The following is a 15,891-nucleotide window of genomic DNA, read 5'->3' on the forward strand; positions in this document are numbered from 1 at the left end:
ACATTGAATAAAATAAGAGGTCTATATAAAATATATAATTTAAAAAAATAAATGTATTTATCATTAATCATAAGTCCTTAAATTTGTTTATACACTACCATTTAAAGTCTCTAATGCTCACCATTAATATTTGCAGAATAAAAGTATAGATTTCTTACTGACCCCAGCTTTTTGAATATGTTTACATATGAGTCACATGTCCACAGTTATGTCAACAGAATAAGCAATTAAAAAATACAGGTCAGCCATGACTGTGAGTTCTGACAAAATTTTATTTCAAATGTAAGTGTTCCAATAATAAAGTAAAACATAAATCAACAGCGATATAAATATTAGCTTATAAAATAAAAAGGGTAACATGAGGTGCTAAGCATTTCTTCAAAGGAATCACAGTCAAATACAGAAAGGTAGCCAAGCAGCAGACAGACATTTATATATAGATAGATAGATATTCATAGTCAAACAGACAGGAGTGGCATTCCAGTATCATTACCGACTGATTGGAATTACAAACACAGAAAAGTACAATAAGATGTGGGGAGGGGTGGTACTCTAAAGACAGTAAGTATTGTCTGTTATCTTTCAAAGCTTTAGGTGATTGGAGAAAAGGAAAGAAAGTGTAATCAAGGGGGAAAACACAAATATGCACATACTCTACAAGCCTTAAGCTACGATTGCGTGTCTTCAGAAGTTGTAGTATGTACAGTTTGGTTAGTCAATGATCTTGAAGCTTTTCTTCCTACAACACTACACTGGATTTTTTTTCTAACGTCTTTTTGTTGCTTTTTTTTTTAAAAATACTGAAACATTCCTGTAACAGCCAGCCCTTGTGGCTCTAATGCTTATACAGACAGGTTACACATTTTATATACACTGTATTGGTGGTAGGTGGACAGAATCCTAAGATCCATTCATGTACAGTGTTGTGCTTAAGTTAGTCATTAGTCTTTCCACATGGTTCTTTCTTTTTGGTTCACTTCATGTTTTCCATCAACTCTAAGCACATTCACTTTGACCTAAATCTTTCTCTGATCTTGACCTTACAAAGGCTGAGATTATCCTTTCTGAGCTTTATAACACTGTTTACATTACTTGCATTTCTAGGATTCTTATACCAAGCTAACAGGAAATAAAAGCAAAGAATAGTCAAACGTGTTAACCTAACATTCAGCTCTGCTTAACTGGCTATTAAGAAGTTAATGAGAAGACTGAATCTATTTTTAAATGCCATGCCAACAATCCAGTGTCTCACCGAACGTAAATGTGTTATCCAAAAACTAGTTTAATATACTTTCGTGCGCCGCCTTCTTTTTTTAGTACCCCCTTTTCACTGCATAGTTCAGCTCAATACTCTTTTTTCAGTCAAGGTGAGAGTTGTGGCACATTGTTAAAAAGCCTAACAGCGTTTCATTTTGTAACCACAAGAAGCATCTACTTTGCTTTGGAAAAAAAAAAAAAAAAAAAAAGAAGGCTGAAACATGACATTTGGAAAAAAAATAAAAGAAGAAATGTATATTTTCTTCTTGTTTTAGTAATGCTATTTACAGGACAGAGTTATCCGTCAAAGAAAGAGCTTCAGGAATCTGAACACATCTCCTCTTGTTCATTCAGTCATTCTTTGTTTCAGCGACAGATGCTTGATTTTGGGAGGTTATTGAGTTATTACAAGATATTGTTATAGAATTCAAAACACAATAAATAAAAGCTGGGAAATCTAGAACAAACAAATAAAACCCTTACAGACAAAAACATTAAATCTAAAGACTGTTCATTCTTTAACCAAACCTGTGGACTCGTCTTTTTATTTAATTTTTTTTCGAGGAGAGATGCTCAGATCCTGCCGACATATTTCTTCAGCTCTGATAGTGCTTCCACGCATTTTACTTCTTGTCTTTCTTAGTAGGCTTCTTCTTGCTGGCAGGCGTCTGAGCCTTGGGGGCTTCGACAGGAGGAAGGGCTTGGGGCGGGGGAAGGGCCTGCTGGGGTACCTGCTGCTGAGGGTTGGCCGTGAGGGTAGCGGTACTGCCTGGGATGTAGACGTTCTGGCGGTAGTCCGGGCCGTACTGTGGATTGTAGCGAGGGCCGAGAGTTGCAGTGGCTTCACTTGCTTCTGAGAGCAACGGTAGGGTGTGAAAGAAAGAAGAAAATAGAAGGAGGTAGAGAGACAGTAGGAGAACAGGAAAGAGAGAGATGGGAAAGGTTATAGATGGGTTGGTTCAGCACAGAGCTCATAATTCAGTCACTCAGGAACCGCATTGCAGCTCCCTCAGTGACCTGCTTCTGCCTGCCCATCCCCCATGCATTATGTATGCCGTAACATCGACACACATCACATACTCAGCAACACGCTTATAGAGCACAAGACGTGTATATACAAGAAAAGCAAACTAAAACACACTATTTTAACAGTTCTTGTTGCAAATGGATGTGACATTGTCATCTAACAGCAGTGAGGCAGGTCTGCCTTTGTTCCAAAAGTATAAATCTGTTTCTTTTCCATAAATTCATAATGAAATTGTAGTCATGAAATTGTTAAACCAAACAAAACTCACACTTGTGAAAAAGAAGTGCACCTAAAGGGATGGTTCAATCCTGTCATTAATTACTCACCATGTCGTTCTAAACCCGTAAGACCTTTGTTCATCTTTGAAACACAAATTAAGATATTTTTGATGAAATCCAAAAGCTTTATTAGAAAGAGCTTTCCAGAAGAGTTCATTCAAGAAATTGTTGAATAAAGTCATTATTTTTGTTTTCTTTGAGCACAAAAAGTATTCTCGTACCTTTATAAAATTAAGGCTGAACTGCCTATGCAGGGTCAGAAAGCCCTTGGATTTCATTAAAAATATCTTAATTTGTGTTCCGAAAATGGACTGTTTTAAACCTTTATAAGGTTCTTTCTTCTGCTGAGCACATTTTGAAGAATGCTGGTATCCAAACAGCTGATGGTTGCCATTGAATTCCATAATATATATGTGACCCTGGACCACAAAACCAGTCATTAGGTTACATTTTACAAAACTGAGATTTATACATCATATGAAAGCTCAATAAATAAGCTTTCTATTGATGTATGGTTTGTTAGGATAGGACAATATTTGACCGAGATACATCTATTTGAAAATCAGGAATCTGAGGGTGCAAAAAAATCAAAACACTGAGAAAATCACCTTTAAAGTTCTCCAAATTAGGTTCTTAACAATGCATATTACAAATCAAAAATTACATTTTGTTTTGTTTTGATATGTTTATAGTAGGAATTTTACAAAAAATCTTCATGGAACATGATCTTTACTTAATTTCCTAATGATTTTTGGCATAAAAGAAAAATCTAAAATTTTGACCCATGCAATGTATTTTTGGCTATTGCTACAAACATACCCCAGCAACTTAAGACTGGTTTTGTGGTCCAGGGTCACATATATATATTTTCTCCATACTGTGGATGTCAACATTCTTCAAAATATCTTATTTTGTATTTAACAGAAGAAAGAAACTCATACAGTGGAACAACTTGAGGGTGAGTAAATGATGATAGAATATAAATTTTTGGGTGAACTATTGTTTTAAGTTTACTTAAAAAGAGTACACTTTCATGACCATTACCTAACACTCTTAAGTAGACGGTAACACTTTATAATAACGTTCAGTTGTAAGTAATTTATAAGTGGTTAGTTAATGATAAAATAATGATTTGCAAAGCATTCATAAATGTTTAATAAGTGATATGTTAACAATTTGTGTACGTTTTGTTAATTCATTTACAAGTAATTTACAAGTAATTAGTTAATGAAACATGAGCTGTGCCCCAAATGACACACTATACTCTGCACTTATTCATCATGTACTTATGAACTTATGCACTATGCACCATGTATCTTTTTTTTTCATATCAACTTCAAATTTGGAATAACTTATTTAGATGTAAGGCTTCAAATTGATATCAACTTTAGCATAAAACCTGTTATGTAAAATATGCATTTTATATAAAATATAGTAAAAATTGTACAGTGTATTTTCTTTACAGTAAATTTAAACTTCTGTAATTTGTTAATACTTTAATACTTTTTTAAAATACCGCTTCTGCAATAATCTGCTGATTGTTTTCTTTATAAAGAGACCTACCTTAGATCTGTATTCCAAAGTGTTCATGAATTACAACAATTTAAGTTTGGATAGTGCACTTTCACACCTATTTTAAAAAATGGGGGTGACAGTTAAGGGGTTAACTATTAACTTTTTAACCATTTACTAAGGATCTGTTTGATTATTTCATGATATGCAATTTTTTAAGATAATTTAAGACAGATTGGTAAATCGTTAGCATATTACTTACAATAAAATGAACATATCACTTATTAATGATTTATAAACACATAGTCATGTTTTGTAAATAATTAGCTCATCATTAACTAATTACTTGTAAATTAACATGTAAATGACTTGTAAATGAATTAACAAAACACACAAATTGTTAGCATATCACTTATTAATCATTTGTGAATGTTTTGTAAATGATTATTTCATCATTAACTAATCACTTATAAAAGAGTTATAACGGAACATTATTATAAAGTGTTACCCATGTTTTAAGTACATTTAAATCATTGTTTTAATAATCGTTTGTCATGCTTTAAAGAAGGACACTTATTCTATTGTGTTGACTGACATACTAAAGCACATTTAAAGGAGTAGTTCACTTTCAGAACAAAAATTTACAGATAATGTACTTACCCCCTTGTCATCCAAGATGTTCATGTCTTTCTTTCTTCAGTCGTAAGGAAATTGTTTTTTGAGGAAAACATTTCAGAATTTCTCTCCATATAATGGACTTCTATGGTGCCCCCGAGTTTGAACTTTCAAATGGCTCTAAATGAACACAGCCGAGGAAAGAATGGTCTTATCTAGCAAAATGATCGGTTATTTTCTAAAAAAAAAAAATAAATAAATAAAAAAAAATAAAAAAATACAATTTTATATACTTTTTAACCCCAAATGCTCATCTTGTCTAGCTCTGTGTGTACTTGTATAGAGATTAAAAAGAATATGAATTGTAAATTTTCTTTTAGAAAATAACCGATCATTTCGCTAGATAAGACACTTTTTCCTCGGCTGTGATCATTTAGAGCCCTTTGAAGCTGCATTTAAACTGCATTTTGGACATTCAAACTCGGGGGCACCATAGAAGTCCATTATATGGAGAGAAATCCTGAAAGGTTTTCCTCAAAAAACATAATTTCGTTACAACTGAAGAAAGAAAGACATGGATATCTTGGATGACAAGAGGGTGAGTACATTATCTGTATATTTTTGTTCTGAAAGTGAATTACTCCTTTAAAGTACTTGATTATAATTACTGTAAATTTACGCTGTAAATTTAAAGATATTTAAATTTAACAAATTGCAGCTACTTCATTGCAAATTTGTAAAACAGATATAAATGCATAAAAATTCAACATAAAATGTGTAAATTTGAACCTACAGATCTAGATAATGTGATTTGTAGTTTAGCTTCCAGCATGTGTATGTGAATTTACTGTAAATAACACTCTTGAGATTTGAAATCATCAGCACAGTGCTGTCATTCTGACTGCAGCTGCTGAGAGGGAGAAAGACTCTTTTGTCTCTACACTCAATTAGTTTGAGTCAATAAATGGTGATAATACATTGTACTCTGGAAGCCACACTCTCTCTTTTCCTTCTTCTCTCACTACATCTCATCTCTTACATCATCCAGTTATTAACACTCTTCAAAATCTGACCTTGAGGACTGATAGATCCAATACAATACAGACAGACTTCCCTGCTGTGAAGACCAGCGTATGTTGTGTTTTAGATACTGGTGGGCTGATTTGCCCCCCAACGGGTTGCTTAATTGGCTTAACCAGCAAGATTATCATGAAAATTTAGCTTGTAAAGCTGAGCAGCCTGAAGGATATTTCTGGCAGAGAACATTTTTGCTTTACAAAATGTTTATGACAATCCTGTTGGCTATGCTTTTCTACATTTTCCTAGTTCAAGTCTATGCTAATGCTTTCTCCCCATTCTCTTATTCTATTGCAGTTTCACAAAAGATGGAGTAATGAGTGAGACTGAGATTCACCGTTCGCTGCCGCCATCAGAGCCTGGAGCTGTTCAGCTTCGGTAGGGGGGTTGGGCCACGGTCCTGTTCCTGCTATCACACCAGCGGTGGCACCTGCCTCATCAGGACGAACTCCAGCCCTACATGACAGAGAACAGGGTTAGTGATTTGACATGCACTCACAGCTTTTTTCCCTCGCATTTTACCTCTCACACATAAATATGAACAGCAGTCACCACATTTGCTAGCATAAACGCACCCGCTTCATTAGCTGAGACAGCCATTTTGTGTGACAGGGCAGAACAGTGCAGTGCAGTCAGAAAATGGAGGCTAAAGTCGACAAAGCAGTTGTAGACATGAAGTAAATAGACAGATGCATTGATCAGAATACAGTTTTGTCTGTTTACACCATGTGGCTTGACAACACATACACTGTGCCCGTTAATCAAATCACAACAAACTTAATTTAAAGAGATAGTTCACCAATATTTCTTCAATTACTCACTGTCATGTTGTTCTAAACCTGTGTAACTTTTTTTTTCTCTCTGCATCTGTAAAACACTGAATAGAAAATATAGTGGCTTGTATACCTAAATCATATGCAGGTGCATCACAAGTCCAGGTTTTTAAACCATCCTTGCAAAATGTTATGACCTTAGCAATGTTTCAGTAAATTGATGTTCCCCAGGCTTATAAAACATGCAGTCATTTCAGCAAATGTAAATTTATTAAATAGGAGTGTTTACAGTGTATAATAATGATAAAAGCCACTTCCTATTATAAATACCAATTAGAGGGTCATTACTTACATTCAGTGCCTTTTGTGTCCCCAGTAAGAATCATGACCTTATTGGCCTTTAAGTGCTAAACAACATAAATTGTAAAGCTGTCTTAATCATAAATAACATCATTTAACAATTTGAAACATTTTACAGCATTTTAAAATGCCAAATATCACCACTTTTCCTATGTCTCCAGGATTTTATATCCCATTTTCTATAAATACAACCCTTAATATGATTAATTTTCTTTTCTTTTCTTTTCTTTTTTATATTATTATTAAATTTAATTATAATAAAGGTTTTTAGTTTTTCTCTTAAGGTATTGCCTTCTCTTTTATTTTCACTACTGTCCATTCAAATGAAAGCTGTCAAAAGACAATTAAATTAAAGACAATTAAATCATAGCAGACATCACTTCCTTGGAGGTAAAACAACTTGGTAATGTGAGTGACATCCTCTGATAAGCTTCAGATAAGCTTTTAAATAGACAAAGGAACACAAGTTTATTAGGATAATGTACACAACGCCCATACACTCTTAAAAACAAAGGTGCTTTACAATGCCATAGAAGAACATTTTCTGTCTAAATGGTTCCATAAAGAGCCTTAAACATCTAAAGAACCTTTATGTTTCACAAAAGATTCTTTGTGGTGAAAGAAGGTTCTTCAGATTATAAAAAGGTATGAAAGAGATGGTTCTTTGTGGAACCAAAAATGCTTCCTCTATGGCATCACTTGAAGAATCTTTATTTTTAAGAGTGTATATAAAAATCTTAAGTCTTTTATTCTCCTCTTTAATTGGGTAGACATTTTGACATAAATGCTTACATTTATTTATTTATTTATTTATTTATTTCAAGTAAATCTGTGAAACACAAAGAAAATATTTTGTGTTCCTCAGCAGAAAAAAAGTTATATAGGTTTGGAACAACACATGGGTGAATTTTTTGGAGGGGGTGTACTATCCCTTTAAGTACATTTTGGTTATTACAGGCTGCTCAGTATCAAAATGGCATGACTAAAAAGCAGCTTTTTACTCTCTTTCTCTGCCCACGCAAACAGATTGAGAGCAGAGTCCGTACATAAGGACAGAAATATTTCTCTACTCTTTAGGGACAGACTTCACAGACTTGGCTCTACAAAGCCAAAATAAATCAAATCGGAACAAACAAGTTTACTAAGCACAGGTAAACACACTGCAATGACAACCCGCAGAGCAAGATGCAACAAACAGCTATCAGCGATACACATACATCCAAAAGCCTTATCCCCAAATGAACCAACTGCATGTAATTTGTGGTCACATTTATATGTGTAGGAACAGACTGGACAGCATGTCGCTGGAAGCTGCAGGACACAGAATCTGAAAGGCCTAAACACAACATTCCACTAGAAGGCTACACCAGGTGAAGCCAAACGCTACCACACACTAGCCTTCTCTTCGCCTTCACTCTACCTGGACTTCTCGTATGGAGTCCATCTCTGCTGCAGGGTGTGGAACCTGTGTTGGCTGAAACATAAGCACAGGAGCATGCAGCTGTCACTCAATCACCCTGTGTCCACTGAGGACGAGACTAACCAGAGCACATGGATGGGTGAGAACGTCTTTGAGCTTCCTTTAAGTTAAAACCCTAGTAGCTGGTTCACTTTTGTATGTTTTTATTGGATAGCTGCCGTCATGATAGATTTGGTGTATTTGCAGGATTTTTTCCCCCTACATGATTTCCTTTGTAGGATTTTATTTTATATAGTGTAGTGGTAAATTGCCATTGGCATCTTTAATATTCATAAAAATGGCAATGATGGGCTAAATGTAGAGATGAAAACACTAAAGGTAGGAAATTACTAAATCAGATTCTAATCTAGATAGTTTGGTATTTGTTCATTTTAAATGGTTTGGTATTACTCAACTCTTCTTGCTGACTAAATTTATAATATAGTGACCACCAAAGATCTAGGCGCTCAAATGTTTACAGGTAATCCCAGAGTTTGTTCTGTAATTATCTTATTCCAATCAGAGCGATTAAATGAAAAGTATTACAAAACAGTGTACGTAATACCACGTGGATAATCTCAAATATATTTATAGGTTTTCCGAGACACATAAATTGAATCCAACACTCACCCGCTGGGTCCAGGCCTCTGGTTTGGGGGAAATCGCCAGTCAGCATTAGGTGGCTTTTGCTGTAAATGAGAAGAAAAGAGTTTTGTCAATACTTTTGTTTGACATAGAGATTTATATGCACTTTTGGTCCATCCTGAAGCTCAGGTATCTCCATCCCGTCATAATAGGTTGTAGTTCTGAAACACAAATTCATTTTATTGACAGCAGAGTACAATGTGATGCACTTTCTCTGCTTCACCTCAGGACTGTTTTCTGAAACTGCACCTTTGAAAGAATGAGTTGAGGGGAGTAGTGAGAAACAGAGCAACAAAGAAGAACATAAGGTAGAAAATAGGTTGAGGGAGAGTGTGTGTGAATAATTGAAACTTCGATCATGTTGCTTTCACGCATGAGTGCATGTACATAAGTAGTATACACACAAGTCTGTATCAAACTAAATATGAGCTCACCTGTAGGTGGATTATGGCTAAAATTTCTTCAAAATTTGTCATAATTTCCTTAGTATCCCACACAATTCTATTGCATCTCCCCATAGTTGAGTCATTATGTTGCAAGATAGCATTCAAGGCATGTGCAATATCTCACTGTAATGATCCTCCAAACTCTAGTGTAGATTCCACAAAGACAGTCTGATATTTGGGACTGCATGCAAACAACTGCATCCAACTGCAGCAATCTGCCTCACCTGACTTGAACATTTTCAGTCATTACTCTTCTCAGATTTATATAGTTTAAAATCTCTGCTGAGTCATTGGGTCTAGAAATAGCTCAGATAGTGGCCTGATTCTTAATACACTTGGCATTATAGAGTGCTTAGTCCGAAAAGTGAGTCATAGTGGCTGGAGCCTTAGTCTGAATTAATAACATACGCAGAATGATTTTCATCATTCTAGAAATGATTTTGAGAAAATGTGACATTAAAATTCATACCACAAGCATTTTAACTGTGTACCATTTGTTTCATTAACAGATGCAAGCAATTTATTTTTCTCAACTGCAGTACATGCTTACACTTCCCATCAAAAGTTTGGTGTCAGTAAGAATTTTTGAAAGAAATTAATACTTCTATTTAGCAGGGATGTATTAAATTAGTCAAAAGTGACAGTTAAGACATGTATAATTGTACAAGAGATTTCTATTCCACTTTTAAACAACTATTCATCATAGAATCCTGATAGAATATCAGCATATTAGAATGATTTCTGAAGGATTATGTGACACCAAAGACTGGAGTAATTACTGCTAAAAATAAGTTTTGCTATCACATGAATTAATTACTTTTTTTTTTTTTTCAAATATATAAAAGCAAAAAATGTTATAATATATGACAGTATTGCAGTAATGCATTTTAGCCTTGGTTGGCATCAAACATGAAATAAATCTTACTGACCTCTAACTTTTTTAAATGGTTGTCTATAACATTTTCTGAAAATCTCACCTTCATGAGTGAGTGAGCGAAGAGTCTTTTTGACAGTCGCATGCTTAGAGTGCTCTGTGGGGCCTTAACAAACACAAAGTCACTTCTGCTGGAGATGGTGGAGAAACCATGTGTGTACATGTGTTTGTGGAGGTCCCGGGAGGCCCCCACGACCTCCATGTATCTAATAGGACCGTCAGTATTTAGCTGCAGGTGGAGGTCATTATGTTGGTGCTCACGAGATGTGTGCTTGAAACCGAGTTTTTGCATTAGGCACACAACATAACCACGGTGGCTGAGCCAGCGCACCGCTACAACAATGGTTACCAGGAATGATACCGTAATAACAAAAGATAACGTGATTATAAGGTACAAGGTGAGGTCAGACCCAGCTGGCCTTTTTGAGATAGAGCTTCTACGTTCTGACAAGACATCTGAAGCTTTCTCAGCCAGTGTGATGTTAACTACCACACTAGTAGAGAGAGAAGGCCTACCGTTATCTTTTACAATCACAATGAAGCTAAAAACAGATTTGCTGTTCTCTTCTATAAGCTTACGGGCTGTACGCAGCTCTCCAGTATGTGCGCCTATGTGAAACATTTCAGCACCAACCCCTGAGAGGCTGTAGAACAACCAGGCATTGTGGCCACTATCACCATCCACGAATGTGATGCGATTGATTAAGTGTCCAATGCCGGCTGTGCTAGGTACCAAAAACTGCAATGTCCCATCAGATGGGGGTGCAGGATATATAAGGACAGGAGGATGATCATTCTGATCTTTAATAAACACATGCACAGTAGCATTGGAGCTTTGAGCTGGAGCTCCTCTATCAAGAACCTGCACTATGAATTGAAATGCATTCAGCTGCTCATAGTCAAACTTTCTCATGGCATATATCTGCCCACTATCTGGGTTAATATATACATATGAAGACACAGACCTACTGAGAGCTTCGCTCTCCAAAATTGAGAAATAAACTGTGGAATTCTCACCCACATCTGGGTCTGATGCTGACACGGACAGAAGGGGAGCATTTGGTGCATTGTTTTCATCTATGTCAATAGAGTACGAAGGCTGTGAAAAGACTGGGGGGTTATCATTAACATCTGAAAGACGTAACACAAAAGATTCCTCCGAGGAATGGGGTGGGGAACCAGAGTCTGTGGCGGTCAAAGTAATGGTGTATTCAGCCACAGCCTCTCTGTCCAGCAGGCCATCGGTCATTAAAGTGAAAAGCCCTTTATATGGCGAACTTATCTTGAAAGGCAACCCATACTGGATGTGCACGCTCACATCGCCATTTTTCCCTGTGTCTTCATCTTTTATTTTGATTAGGGCAATGACAGTGCCTGAACTCACGTTTTCAGAGATTACAGGAGAAACCACATTAATGCTGAAAGTAGGAGTGTTGTCATTCACGTCAATAATCTCGATTTTGATGTTGCATGACCCCTCCATAGGGGGTATTCCTCTGTCCCTAGCAAGAACAGTGACGTCATATACATTCGCTAGCTCGTGATCGACTAGTCCTGTAACTCTAACTTCACCAGTCATAGAATCCACGCTAAAAAGTTTTAACACATTGTCAGGGGTGTATTTATCAAACGTGTAAGATATTTCACCATTGTGACCATGATCTGCATCGGAGGCATTCAGAGTTGTAACTAACGTCCCATGAGGTGAATTTTCTACCAGCGTGACTCTTTTTGCAGGATTATGAAAGTGTGGCGCGTTGTCATTGACATCTAGAATGTTTATAAAAATGGCACTGTTGCCGGACTTTTCTGGACTGCCACCATCAACCGCAGTTAAAATCAATCTAAATTCACTCGTCTTTTCTCTGTCAAGATACTTGTTTAAGACTAAAATTGGAATCTTGCTACCGTCACTTTTACTTTCTACTTTAAGAATAAAACAATCGTTTTGACTAAGAAAATAAGCGCGCAGTGAATTCGCACCCACGTCAGGGTCATGCGCACTTTCTAAGCGGAACATCGTGCCTGGCGCAGCCGCTTCTGAAACTTCCAGAGAAGTGTTTCGGCTTTGGAAGCGTGGCGCGTTGTCGTTGACATCCACAATTTCTATCATAACGCTGTGCATTTCCAACGGATTTTGAAGAGAAATCTGAATCCGAGTGTGACAATGTAAATTTCCTCCGCACATTCTTTCTCTGTCCATTATTTGCTTGACCACCAAAGCTCCAGATGTCAGGTCTACGTCAAAATACTTAGCATTAGATTCCGAGATTATTCGCATTTCTCTTAGAACTATCACTTCAACATCAATTCCTAAATCTTTAGTCAAGTGTCCAACAATAGTTCCTGGTTTAGATTCCTCCGTTGTAGAATATAAAAGTTCCGAAGCGTGCGTTGCAAAACACAAAGCATTAAGAACAATCCAAACTGCAGCCCAGTCCAAAGATTTCCGAAACAGCTCTTTACTCTCCATTTTTAATTTAGTAATTTCACTAGTAGCTATAGACTCCTTCGGGGTTTTCATTCATGCATATCCTAGACTCCGCAAACCCTTATTTGAGTATATAAGAAAGACATCTTGTATTTTATCCATGATCTACACCATTTGTTTTAAGTTTCTAAACTAACAATACAGCTCTTGAGAGCAACAAGCCTCTGTGGGTCCGGGAGAATAGTTAAAGGGGGTGGGGATAAAAATCGTGCGTTTCTATTGGAGGAAAGTTACTTTGCTTAGACAAAAGCTCACACGGAGCTGTCCAAGGTGCTGAAAGTAGCGTCTCTCTATCAGTTACGTATAAATAGTGTATGTAAAAACATAACTTGTTTAAATCTGCGTTTGTCTCACCTGTTGGCTCTCGAACGTCCACGCGCTGTCTGGTAATGACGCATCAAGCACGTTTAGCGTGTCTGTAAAGTTTGTGGTGCTGCTGGGCTTAACGAGGGTGAGATCACTGAATTCCGACATTGGAGAGAGATAGGAGCCAAATGATTGACTTTGAGACATCATGTCTCCTCCTAGAACCTCCACATACTTAATGGGCCCGTCAGTGTTGAGTTGGATCTGCAGGTTTCTATTGGGGTTCTTGTATTCAGAATTTGTTCTCCTGATACAGCAACTTGAGCCGCCTCTACTGCCCCGTGCACATTTCACCAGTAAGATGAAAAATGTCAGCAGACACATCAAAGACACAGAAGCCAAAGAGATGATAAGATATAAAGTAATTTTGCCAGTTTTCTTGTTGGGCTCGATAGTTTTCTCTCTATAGTCTGAGATGGGCTCATGAAAGCCGTCTTCTATCAGTATATCCACTGTGATTGTACTGGACTGGATCGGTTCTCCATTATCCTTTATTTCTATCAGCAGTCTCTGAGAGGAGTCATCGTGCTCTGAAACAGCGCGTTTAGTCCTCACTTCTCCCGTATGTAAATTCACACTGAACAGAGAAGCATCAGTGGCCTCCGCGAGCCTGTAGAACAGCCAGGCGTTATGACCCGAGTCCGAGTCCACTGCTGTTACCTTAGTAACGAGATGTCCTGCTTTAGCAGAACGGGGCATCCTCTGATGAGAGACAGACCCCATGGATGTAGACGGGTAAATGACAGCAGGTGCATTGTCGTTATGATCTAAAATAAACACATACACTGTGGAGTTGCTGCTTAGAGATGGAGAGCCATGATCTTTAGCCTGAACGATGACCTCAAACACTTTTATTTTTTCGAAGTCAAACGAATGCATGCTAAATATGCTACCATTATCAGAGTTTATGTACATATACGAGGATATTGGGGTATCCCAACCTTTAGAGTTCTCAATAGAGTATGATATTTTACCATTTATTCCGACATCAACGTCTTGAGCAGATACCGAACAGATAATAGATCCTGGCGTATTATTTTCTTTTACGTACACGTGATACACGTTATCGGAGAACTTTGGGGCATTGTCGTTAACATCAAGAACTTTAACTGGAATTATTGTTTTGCTACTCAAACGGGGCGAGCCTGAGTCAAATGCAGTTATTTCCACGTTATATTCTGGGAACGTTTCACGGTCTAAAACGCCGTTTGTAACCAACGAATATTCGTTTGAGAAAGATGGTTTTAGAATAAATGGAAGCTTAGACTCTGTCTGCAGACTGACTTTTCCATTGTCACCAGAGTCGATGTCCCGTGCGCTTATTAGCGCTACAACTGTCCCGCTAGGCGCGTCCTCTCGCACAGGGCTTGGTTTAGACGTAAGCAGTATCTGCGGTGGATTGTCGTTAATATCCGAGACTTCTATTTTAACTGTGCAATGGCCCTCCATTTCGGGGACACCTCTGTCTCTGGCACTTATCTCAATGTTGTAGATGGGAGTGGTTTCATAGTCTAACTCTCCGTTTAGAATAATTTCCCCGGTATTCTCATCAATGTGAAATAACGAACGCAAAACATCAGAAGTATGCTCTCCTAAGGAATATTTTATCTCTCCATTTAGACCTTCGTCCAAGTCTTTAGCTTCAACTTTAAGAACTGATGTGCCCCTTTTAGTGTTTTCAGAAATAGCCGCTTTGTAAACATTTTTCTCAAATACGGGGTTGTTGTCATTGTTGTCCAGCACAGTGATATTAATTTGAGACGTTCCTGATCTAACCGGGTTCCCTCCGTCTAAGGCAGTTAACATCAGCTGATGAACCGGTTTCTTCTCGCGATCCAGAGCTTTCTCCAGTACTAATTCGGGTACCTTTCGGCCATCACCAAGATCTTTTATTTTTAAACTGAAACATTCGTCTTTACTCAAAGTGTACGATTTTAAAGAGTTACTGCCTACATCTGGGTCTACTGCGCTCTCCAAAGGAAAGCGCATGCCAGGGACTGTTGATTCTGCTATCTTTAAAACGCGGTCCGTCGACTGAAAATGCGGATAATTGTCATTAATATCCTGTATGTCGACTTCCACTCTGTAAAGTTGTAAAGGGTCCTCGATAACGATTTGCAGAGGCAACAGACAATTTGCGTTTTCTCCACAAAGGATCTCTCTGTCGATTCTTTCATTAACCACAATCTCTCCTCGGCGTAAATCCACGCTGAAATACTGCTTACCTGATTCAGAAGCTATTCGCAATTTACGGTCATACAGCTCAGGTATTTTCAAACCTAAATCTTTTGCAATATTTCCAACCACAGCGCCCACATTTAATTCCTCTGGAATCAAATAGCGAGTCTGTCCTTCAGTCGTATTCCACAAAAGAAGAAAGAGAAAAAAGAACAGCAAAAAATGCCTCCACCATCTGAATGTCCCCCTTTTTGTCATTTTGATTTTAAATCCAGGCGGTTCACCGTTCTAATACAAACTAGGGATCCCACCAGGACGACAATTTTGCTTGTCTATTTTGTAGCAAAAATACGTTAGAATCCATTTTAAAGAAGAGATTAGAGCATCCCTCGTCTCCGCTTGCACTGAACATTGTAATGTCAGTGGGGGAGGGAGTAGATCTCTTTGTACAATCCTAAATGTGATTGGTGCAG

At 37.4% G+C, this 15,891-nt stretch overlaps 2 protein-coding genes and 1 pseudogene across 49 annotated transcripts in view; all 3 read right to left on the bottom strand.

Annotated features, from left to right (window-relative positions):
* Positions 1–252: 252 nt before the first annotated feature.
* LOC141299195 (protocadherin gamma-C5-like) overlaps positions 253–15,891 on the bottom strand; it is a 207,648-nt gene continuing 192,009 nt past the window's right edge. For 22 of the 48 annotated variants that reach the window (XM_073829540.1, XM_073829517.1, XM_073829519.1 and 19 more), the window contains exons 2-5: positions 8,989–9,047; positions 8,320–8,373; positions 6,104–6,222; positions 253–2,110 (exon numbers count right to left, since the gene is read on the bottom strand). In XM_073829540.1, coding sequence (XP_073685641.1) covers positions 1,881–2,110; positions 6,104–6,222; positions 8,320–8,373; positions 8,989–9,047 — 462 coding nt within the window. In that variant the 3' untranslated portion in view covers positions 253–1,880. Of the gene's footprint in view, positions 2,111–6,103; positions 6,223–8,319; positions 8,374–8,988; positions 9,048–13,228; positions 15,807–15,891 lie in introns of those variants that run through there. The other 26 variants (XM_073829550.1, XM_073829542.1, XM_073829543.1 and 23 more) reach the window with 5 other exon arrangements.
* On the bottom strand, positions 9,223–12,856 carry pcdh1g32 (protocadherin 1 gamma 32). Its single transcript, XM_073830160.1, has 2 exons — positions 10,427–12,856; positions 9,223–9,252 (listed from the first exon to the last, which is right to left on the bottom strand). The coding sequence occupies exons 1-2, from the start codon at positions 12,854–12,856 to the stop codon at positions 9,223–9,225; spliced, it is 2,460 nt and encodes an 819-aa protein (XP_073686261.1).
* LOC141299786 (protocadherin gamma-C5-like) overlaps positions 15,838–15,891 on the bottom strand; it is a 3,056-nt pseudogene continuing 3,002 nt past the window's right edge.

This window comes from Garra rufa, chromosome 23 (genome assembly GCF_049309525.1).
Source record: "Garra rufa chromosome 23, GarRuf1.0, whole genome shotgun sequence".
NCBI lineage: Eukaryota > Metazoa > Chordata > Actinopteri > Cypriniformes > Cyprinidae > Garra > Garra rufa.

What these genes read in the sequence shown, in the direction of transcription:
- pcdh1g32 (XM_073830160.1), bottom strand. Translation starts at nt 12,856, where the DNA reads ATGGAGAGTAAAGAGCTGTTTCGGAAATCTTTGGACTGGGCTGCAGTT. An exon ending in TCGCTCACTCACTCATGAAG is followed by an intron (nt 9,253 to 10,426) that starts GTGAGATTTTCA and finishes ATTCTTTCAAAG; the next exon opens with GTGCAGTTTCAGAAAACAGT.